At 40.2% G+C, this 10,238-nt stretch overlaps 1 protein-coding gene across 1 annotated transcript; it reads right to left on the bottom strand.

Moving 5' to 3' along the window:
• Nucleotides 1-1,492: 1,492 nt before the first annotated feature.
• Nucleotides 1,493-9,910, bottom strand: wdr46 (WD repeat domain 46). The gene is made up of 14 exons (XM_030424264.1): nt 9,760-9,910; nt 9,335-9,508; nt 8,548-8,628; nt 8,343-8,455; nt 8,131-8,218; nt 7,790-7,851; nt 7,397-7,501; nt 7,144-7,294; nt 6,146-6,381; nt 5,173-5,326; nt 2,681-2,828; nt 2,398-2,588; nt 2,163-2,276; nt 1,493-2,053 (listed from the first exon to the last, which is right to left on the bottom strand). The coding sequence occupies exons 1-14, from the start codon at nt 9,814-9,816 to the stop codon at nt 1,934-1,936; spliced, it is 1,794 nt and encodes a 597-aa protein (XP_030280124.1). The 5' UTR covers nt 9,817-9,910; the 3' UTR covers nt 1,493-1,933.
• Between the last annotated feature and the right edge of the window lie 328 nt (nt 9,911-10,238).

The following is a 10,238-nucleotide window of genomic DNA, read 5'->3' as shown; positions in this document are numbered from 1 at the left end:
TATAGATACATATATATCTCATATTACACATAAGTCAAGGAAGTAAAGGCCTCCACTCTAAACCTGGTGTGTTAGGCAGTAAAGGAGCAGTGTTTTCTCTGGGAGAGTAAGTTTGGCCAGGACTTTGGCTTTTTTGATTTTGTAGACGTCTTACATGCGCAGAAATGCAACATAGTCCAATAAAGGAAAGGAAAGGCAAAAAACCACAAAAGTATGATATGACGTCTTTAAGAACTGTAACTTTATAGAAATAGCAAATCTTCTTGCTGATGGGTCTGATTTTCTTACCATTTCATAACCACCAACCAATCAACCTCCAGAGGAAGCTCCATGTTATCTGATAAAATTCCTCCAGTGATATCAATCAACACAGGTTGCACTGTGAGTAATGCAGGTAAAATGTTTTTAAGAGGAAGAAGAATTCATGGACTAAGGTTAAGATAATATCTGGTTCTGCTGTGTTGACCTTGGGTTTTTGTTTTCAAACTGTCCAAGATGAGTCTAACCACTGTTATGGCAGTGCAATGCCACACAAGTGGACTGCTTTTCAAAACCTGGTGCCTACATCACCCACACTGCAATTTAGCCATTGCGGGCAATTAATCAGATTATGTGCAGCTTCCTCTGGAATCACAAAAGACTTTACACTACTTTTTTCACACATGTAGTAGTAATCAGTCCTGTAAACGAACTTTAATGTGTGGAATTGGGGTAGCCCTTTCATGAATAAAAGGTCCAGCGTGTGGGATTTAATGACATCTAGTAGTGAGGTTGCAGATTGAAACACATGTAATACCCCTGGTCTCAGGTGATTATACACCAGTGTTTCTCAATCTTCTTTAGACCAAGGACCAATTAACCAATAAAAACATAACCTCACGGACAACTAGAGTTAACTTCTCAACATCCCCCAAAATACAATCGGCCTACTTCAACCGTATATTATCATATTATGGCCTAATTAGGTGACAGTCTGGCAAAATAGTCTCACCTACTCACTAATTTTCTCTGTTGCCATGTGTAGCAATGTCCGGTTCCAAAGTGGAGAATTTTAGTCTCACATAGCACTCAACGGCTGATCCTTTTTGACATAAATCTTAAATGTGCTATGCAGGGAGTGTCTCAAAATGGCCACAAAATGTTTGGTTACACTGCTGAGGTCTGACAACATAGCAGGTAAGCCAATTAAAAATATTCAGGCAAACTGATCTAATATTAAAAACAACACCTCACTAGGAGGCTTCGGAGATTCTCATTATCGCATACAGTTTGCGAAACACTTAATTTAGAACATATTTTAGTAGGGGGCTCTCGCAGACCACTGGTAGTCCATCGAACACAACACTTATGAGAACAGACATAAATACCGTATCTGATTTTTACCAATGGACCCACCTAAATTCTAAGCGATGGTCCTTTATGTATTAATTGTGTGAGCATGTTTTACATTCAGTTGCAATCTCTAATAACAATTCATTCAGAAAGCATTAACCTAGTTTGAGAACATATTTATACAAAATATTTGACAGTCAGTTCAGCTTCCAAAGCACTCCATTCAACAAGATCAAACGTGTAAAACTTGTTTATCAGTAGAGAAAACAATGACGACAAATTCTGGTTGACACCCACTCCAGCCATGGAACCTCACATTACCCCATTACTCATGCAGGCTGGGAGTACCTCAGGCAGTAGTCATTAAACAGAACAGCCCTACTACTGCAATCAACACTGAATTCAGATAAAATACTCATTAGTCAGAATTCAAGTCTCAACTTGAGAGACACGACTACATACAGGATTTCTGCACTTCTGCACAATGTTTTGTTCCCTCGGTGGAGCAATGTGTCCAAAAAATGTGTCCTTTATATGAATGTAAGAGGTCACTCCCACAGAAAGTCACTGGGTTCTGGGCTGCACAAAGGGTGCTCCTTTTCTATTTCTTGAATCTGTCCAGAGCGGATCTCTGGCTAGAGAACACTGTCGCCTTCTGTTCCTTCTGCTTTCTCTCTTTTTCCATCTTCATTTTGGTCTCCACAGTTTTCTTGATCACATCCTGGGGGGGTAAACAAGTCAAGATAGATGAGCCCAACACTGCAGATGCAGCAGAAAGATCATTAAGTGACTGCATCAGTCATCAGTATCTTATATTCTGGATTTCTTACCCTCTGGTCCTCATAAGCCACTTGTTTCTTGCGCCTTTCAACACCACCCGCAGAGCTACGCCCTTTTGTCTTATACTTGGGAATAAACTTTTCTTTGGCCAATGGGTCAAAGCCCTGGGGAGACAAAAAATGCACTTAAAGGCTGTAAATACGATAAAACTTTCACGACCAAGAAGTAAAGATCTATATCTTGAAATATTATTAGATGTGTGCCAATCAAGATGCAGCCACTGACCAGAGCTTGGACCCTGTCTTGGTGCCTTTGTGCAAAGCTGGCACGGTCAACCTGCCCCAGCTCGGTTGGGTTGAGGCTGATGAGCTCTGGCTGGATTTTCTCCAGCAGGGCTTTGACCTCCCACTCTTGCCTCTGCTTTGCACTACGGAATGGATTTGCATCCAGACCATCAAAGTTAGGCTCTCCCGCACCTGTCAATGCAAATGGAGGAAGACAAATGTAAAGATGGCAACGGCTTCAATGCACAGAAAAACACATGGTATAATGCGAAATTGAGCAGGACCTGGAACGAGCATGCTGGTGAAACCATCACCGTGCCCCACTCCGAGTACATCTTCAAAGGGACAGAAGTGAAGGCCCCAAACTGTTCTCGGAACTCTGTGAGCCATGTAGGGTTTAGTCACTGGAGAACTCCACACGTCCCTGTACACCTGCAGACGCAGATGAAGTGGTGTGAGGTTATAATTGAACTTTTATGCAGGCATCATGTGTATTTAAGAAACCATTGTCATAAAGACAGAAAAAAGGTTGAGGGCAGGTTCGCTGAGAGCAAAGTTCTCTTTTTCAGGAACACCCTGGTTAAATGCACACATTTACACATTCACATCGTCCATTCTTAGATTAGCAGATTTATCCTGTCAGTTCAGTGACTGACTTAGGACCTCCCTTTCACCTTCTGCTTTGTCATAGGTAGTTTAAAGCTATAGCGGACAAAGTGTCTGCATGTTTTGTCGATCTTTGTCAAGTAAAAGGCACCACATAACTTATCTACATTGTGCTTATCATACCAGGAAACGCAGAGCTGTAATTGATAACATGAACAAAAGCATTCCATTTCGATGAACTAGAACAGGGGTCGGCAACCCGCGGCTCTAGAGCGGAGCCTCTTCAAAAATGTATGAAAATGGATGGGGGGATATATTTTTTGTGGTTTCTGTAGGAGGACAAACATTCTTAACGGTTTCCAATGCTGTAAAAATGTGCATAATAAATATTAAATTTCAACATTTCTGTCAACGAAGATTTGCGTCATAGCCTGCAACACACGTTTCAGCGCAGCGCCGTGCCAGGCAGGTGGCTGTTGTAAACAAACCGGCGGGTGTGTCAAGGGCCATGGATCCCAAAGGGAAAAAGAGAAAGATAGCTGATGAGAACAGAGGATTCAAGGAAGAATGGACCGGAAGGATTGCCTGCATGTTTGCTTTGTAATGAGAAGTTGTCAAACAACAAAAAGAGTAATTTGGAAAGAAATTTCCAGGGAAGGCATGCTAAATTTGCAGCCGACTACCCAGTTGGGAGTGAGAGAAAAAGTGCGATTGCAGTACTTCTGGAGAAATTAGAGGAGCGCAAAGGTAGATTTAAGAAATGGATTGCATCTCCAAACTCCACTACTGATGCAAGTTTTGTTGCAACCCGAGAGATAATAAAGCGTGGAAAACCGTTCACGGATGGTGATTACATGAAGGATTCATTCATCAAAATATCAGAGCACCTATTTTCAGACTTCAAAAACAAAACCGAGATAATCCAGAAAATTAAAGACATGCCTCTCTCCGCAAAGACGGTGAAAGAAAGGGCCATTAAAATGGCAGGCGACATCACCAATCGGCAAATCAAGGACATTAATTCAACTCCAGCGTACTCAATTGCCTGTGATGAGTCGTGTGATGTGATCGATATCGAACAGACAGCGCTGTTATGCAGGTATGTGAACTCTGATGGGCCGCAAGAAGAAATGATTAATACCACTGAAAGGCCAAACACGGATTTCTTTACTGTATTTCTATAATTTCATCAATGCAACAAAACATAATACATTAATATTGTAATGGAAGTTAAACTTAAAGCACCAAATATCGTACAGCAGAGTAGTCACGTGGTGTGTCATTCTCTCCAGGATGCGCTGCAGGGAAAATAAACATTTAATCATGAATGCTCATTATGTATTTGTAGCCTACTTAGTCATTTTGATAGTAGGCTAATATAGCTAATATACACTTACAGCCTGTGTTGCCTTCATATAAGGCTTCATATACGGGCTGTTTGGATCTAAAGACTTATCATGAACCAGCACTGACACCAGCCCAGAACGAGCACGTGTTTACATGTCTGGTTTTTTGTGGACAGATTTTGTAACCTCGGTATCGTCACAGCGATTAAAGATACAGTGCAAACTCTACAGATTTTTCGCTGAGATAAAAATTAAAGTGAAGTTTGAAGATGGGCATGGTCCTACCAATGAGTACTGACTACTGATGTAATAATGTAGTAATCAAAACTAATTAGTCATGGGTCAGAAAGTCAATGTGTTCCTGTCCTCTCAATTTCTCAGCTTTAAAAAAAAGGCCTGGTTAATGGACTTGTACCCCCTATTCAATAATTGTGTTTGCATTTCTTTTGACTGTGCCTTCATATCTGACTCGATTTTGAGATATGGCGAAAGAAATGTAAAGACATAATGAGAATTTACCTGTTTATGAACACACCCACTCTCGAGTGCAACCTGTGACAACTATGCAGAGCTATGCCGAAACCAGCCTTGATATGTATGAGCTGTTTGTTTTTTACACACCCTGAGGAAGTTGAAAGGGATACAAGCTAAGTCAATGACCACTCACGTCTAACCTCTTTCTGTTCCATATTTTAACCAAAAGGAAACCGCAGACACTTGCACGTCTATAGTGCAAATCATTGCACCAAATGCATTGCTTCCTCTGCGCTCGATCAGTTTTCAATAAAAAATCATTAATCACGCAGTGTGGAGTTGATAATGACCTGGACAATATCCCCTGTGGCTGCAGACAGCAGTCCCCTCTGGCTCAATGACAAACAGGAAGCTCCAGCAGGCAGGAAGTAGGACTTCAAGGGCTTAAAGGTTCTAATGTCATACACCTTCAGCTTTTTATCCATGCCAGACGTCACCATGTATCTGTAAGGTGAGAGGAGACAAGTGTTACAGATTGCTCTCTGGTGGACATTGAGGGAAGTACAGCTCACTCTTACACCAGAAAATGTAATGTTATTCATCTTGATCATAAAGCTGTTTATCAACATGTTAAACACACAGAGAGGAGAAAACAGAAAGATTGTGTCAATAATTACAAGGACTTATTAAACCCTATGCGTATAATAATTCTCTAAATGTGGTTTGCCTCAGACCTACATTTTTCTTTTAGTTTGTTTTGGGAGACCGGAGTTTTGGGTGAATAAGAAATACTATGAAGGTAAAATAACTTTATAAATTAGTTCACATAAAGGGGCTTACTTAAAAAAAACAAAACAATTCTCTTGCAACCAGGCTTTCAGCCAACAGAAGCAGACAGCTGTTTACAGTAGGACACGGTCCAACAAAGTGACAAAACCAGAAGATTTAGGATGAGAAGGAAGATCTGTACTGAGGGGAATCTTTATGTATTCACAGTTTTTGTCCTTTTAAGGACGGGCCTGATAGTAAACAGCAGGAAGTAAAGCGTCTGACTCCTTTTGAATAAAAATGAAAATTGAATTAATACCAAAGAAGCAGCAGCTGGTTGGGATGGGGTTGGACGGTGTCCAGAATTGTGACCCAAGATCATGGACATTTGGATTGTGGCTTCAAGCTTAGTTTCAGAATAGTTAACACCCCTATTACACTCTCAAAGAATTCAGTAAAATTTTGGGGACAACTATCCACAGCTTCCTGCCAGTAAATGAAGTCCATGTTGTCCTACGTGAGAAATGTTAATAACTTCTGTTTTCAGTGACTCACGTGCCCGTCTTGTCCACAGTGACAGAGCGAACGCCGCCCTGGTGACAGAGCATCTTGACGAGGGCTTCCTTCTGGTTTGGTGACCAGAGGGTGACTGTGCCGTTGTGGTGGCCAAGATGGATAATGGCATTGTGTGGGTTCTGGCACATCACGTCAAGCCGGCCAGTCTTGGTGCAGATGGCTGTCACCTCCTTTCCCACAGACACATCCAAGTACTGCAGGAAACCTGTAGCACTCTGACGATGCAAGCGACAGGAAGATTTGTCAGTGTGTGTGCTTTTGTTTTGAGATTTGTTGTTCTTACTTTACATGAACAGTTTATAGACTGTGAGGCGCAGAGGGAGAGATGTGACTCAAAGATACTACTCGCTGATTCCAGGAGACAAATATGGTGACAGGATTGATTCCTTTCAAATTTGAAAACATAATTACATGAGTAATGGATGAAAAACACTATTATCAAATAACCTTTAAAGGAATGTCTTTGCATTTAAGCACATTCCCAAACATTAAATTGATCGGTGGAAATTTTCCAAACTTTCGAGAGTTTGCACAAACCCTGTCAGCGTATCAACACATGCTTCTATTATTTAGTTTTTGTTCACATTGTCAAAAACAATAATAACCACAATAATTCTACTTTGTGTTTTTTATTTTGCAAACTACATCCTCATCAATTAACATGCAGTTAGTTTAAATTAAAAGTTCATCAAAATATTAACATAAAAATAAGACAACTAGGAAAAACATATAGCTCATCCCGTGCAATCCAAGTCTCTGCCTTGAGAACACGACAAGTTGTTATATATGCAAATCTTCACTTTAGCTGCCAGGATGAAATTGCAAGCGTAGCTCGTCTGAAGTGGGTGAAAGAACTTGACCACGCACCAAGGGTGTAAATAAAGTCATGCAGTACAAGTGTAGTATATGAAGTGACAGGTGAATGTATTTAGATAATGAACATGCAAAATCTACAAGAATGGGTTTAATGAACCTACCGCTGTGGCAAGCAAGAAGTGGTACGGGAGGAACTGCATTCGCAGGACATCATTGAATTTGCGGATGCAGTGAAGCTCTATTCCATTTGAGTCGTAGATATACAGCCACTTCTTCTGAGCCACCGCATACATGGCCTCACTGTGGAGCCACCTACAAAAAGACCGAAATGTAGTTTTTTCTTTTTTCATAACAGCTGTTTTGCATGCCTGTAATATACAATGTTTTGTGCTTTATGTAATGCGGATGACTTACTTCACATCATTCACAGACTCCATCACATTTATCTCACACATAAGCTGTTTGGACTGCCAGTCTATACAGGCAACATGGCCTCTCCTCCCACCAAGCACCAGGTGACTGAAGTGAAGAGAACAAACTGTTAACGTTAATATTTCATTTCTTTTAGTATCACAGATATCTAAAATATTTTGAAATTGCAACAGTCTGAGTGCACACATAGTTTACATTATACTCAATTCTGTTTGTACCACCTTTAAATACTGTCTTCTAATCTATTGCCTATTCTAATGGTTTATCCTATGTTAATTTAAATATTGTAATATTTGTTTGTAAAGTGTATCTGTGTATTGTATTGTGACAATCAAGCTGAACTTGGAATGAACAGCATTAGAGCGTGACACTGACCGTCCAGTCTTGCTATAATCCACTCGATACGGTCCAAACTGTGACAGTTTCAGATTAAAATACTGAGGAGGAGGTGAGAGAGAGAAAATGAATTAATAAAAAGGCAAATAATCTAACCAACAACAGGACACCTGGAACATAATCTATAAAAGGTACTCTTAAATTCAATTCAAATGTAATCCAAACATCATTAAATATAATGTAATTATTTTATTTTGCCATAATCAAGTTTGGCATCCTTACTTAAAGTATAAAGTAGGTCGCAGTATTTCAATCAATATTTTGCAACAAAGGCCCCAGCACTTAAATGTTGCAAGTGAAGTGTCCCATTAGTGTCTCACCTTTGACCCAGCTGTTATGTCCACTGCATCTGCAATATCTTCCTGAGAGATCGTACATGTGTCCTCATCTTCATCTCCTTCTAGAAACCTGAGATTGGAGGGAAATGTGTCACAACCAGGCTTTGAAGTAAGGGCTTAAAGTGACATTTTTTAACAGTTTAATCTCCATCGCATTATAAAGCGTGACACAGAGAAGCAATCAGAAAATGTACCCTGCGTCCTCTGGGAGTAGGAGGTCGAACCGGGCAGCTTGTTTCTGGGCCATTTCTGATGCTTTTTCTGAGCGACTTATCATGTCTTTCAGCTTGTAATGACTTCCACGAGGCTGGGAAAGAACAATTTATTGATGACTTGTTGGCTGGTGGCAACAGCTAACTCACTAGATAGATTTTTAATAAGTCAAATTGGGGTGCTTACCTTTTTAGTTTTATCTTTCCTCTTGAACTTATTTATCCTGTCCTCTGGAATACGAGCAGGCCCAGGGAAAGGGTCCATTTTCTGAGAGAATAGGAACAATAATCAGAAGAAATATATTAGATTCACTTTGTCAAGAGTCCGAAATTGATTTGAAAAGATGTTATTTTCATGCTTTTTCAAGCCAAAATCTTCATTGTAGCTGCTAAGCCAACAACATCCTTACGGTTGCAGCTTCCTAGGCAGAACCCCATTCATATTCTTATGAAGCGAATTTGCGTCGGACAAACTACATGGAGGCATTCAGTGTTGATGTTTTCAATTGTTTCTTTAGCTTTTTAAAACAAGTCCCCATCTACCTCAGATGCTTAGGAGACTGCTGCAAAAATGTTTGCCGTGAAGCTCCATAAAATGTTTTGAGGACTATGAAACTTCCTCCAACTTTCCAATGGAATGAGGGCGAGTAGATGATGACTGAACTTTCATTTAGAGGTAGAATCATCCTATAACAATCTCAAATGTGTCAGGTTGGAGTTTGGGGAAACTTTAATTAAACTACCATTTCCAATTGGATGGAATAGTGCAGCAGTAAAAAAAAAAAAATCAACATGATATTGTATACTGTCAGGAAATATGGAAGATAACGATTCATACAATCTTATGGGAAAGAAATAAACACCTTAAGGACCATGACATGTCAGGTATGTAATCATATTCCCTGTGATATTCAACACGAGTTCCCACTTCCCTGATGACACTGACACCTTGAGTCGGTCACACATAGCCTTACCCCTGATATGAACTTCTTTCCATCTCTTTCACCCCCTTCTTGCTTTCTTTTCGTTGTTTTCTGAGTCTTTTGCTCCTCTTGTTCCACAGCCTGTTCAGCATGTTCCTCGTTTTTTCCCACTTTGTTGTCATCTTTCCCTTCCTTCTGTTGCTCCGGCCAGTAACGGGCTGGAGGCTGTAAAAAACGAGAAAACACCGGCAGGTTAGCAGGAGGAAACACGAAGGTTCAGTGCATTATTTTATGTATTAGCCCACCGCACACCAGCACTACTTGCGTTAGCTGCACGGTGCTAGCAACTAATCAGCCAGTGTTACGTTGTTTCTGTCAGTTTGAAAAGCACTGTGCTAGTCTGCCTTAGCTGATTATATCAAACGTTTGACACGGTTACAGTGACCTCCTCTTATTACTTCTTTATCCGTAGTTACCTTCTTCTTTTTCCCCACGTGTGAATCCTTCACCGTTGCCTCGCCGGGAGACGCCATCTTTGTTGTATACGTTTTTTCCTTCTTCTTCTTCTACTGATAAATTTCGGGTAGACTGGACGCAGCGCATGCGCCTTGCTGCCCTCCACTGGCCACTTGTAGATAGATAGATAGATAGATAGATAGATAGATAGATAGATAGATAGATAGATAGATAGATAGATATACTTTATTGATCCCAAGCTGGGAAATTCCGGTGTAGCAGCAGCATTATACACAGAGACAATAACAACACAATGAAATAAGAGGAACAACCTAGACATATTAAATAGCAATAGAAAAAAGTCATATACAAAATGTACAAAATGTATAAAAATTTATAAATAAGCAGAGTAATTGTAGTGCAAGATAAAATATAAGGTTTAGTGAACAGATTGTATAATATTAAAGTGCGTAGAGACTTTGTGTTATGACCAGAGTTT

This window comes from Sparus aurata, chromosome 7, assembly GCF_900880675.1.
Source record: "Sparus aurata chromosome 7, fSpaAur1.1, whole genome shotgun sequence".
Taxonomy (NCBI): Eukaryota; Metazoa; Chordata; class Actinopteri; order Spariformes; family Sparidae; genus Sparus; species Sparus aurata.
The sequence above is the reverse complement of the archived record's forward strand: the minus strand, read 5'-3'. Positions and strand labels throughout refer to the sequence as shown.

Bases quoted from the DNA above. Each gene is read 5' to 3' on its own strand.
- wdr46 (XM_030424264.1), bottom strand. From the start codon at position 9,816: ATGGCGTCTCCCGGCGAGGCAACGGTGAAGGATTCACACGTGGGGAAA. The intron at 7,852-8,130 runs GTGAGACACTAA...CCTCCTCCTCAG, and splicing joins ACATAACAGCTGGGTCAAAG to TATTTTAATCTGAAACTGTC. The intron at 2,589-2,680 runs GTCCTGCTCAAT...TTGCATTGACAG, and splicing joins CACCAGCATGCTCGTTCCAG to GTGCGGGAGAGCCTAACTTT.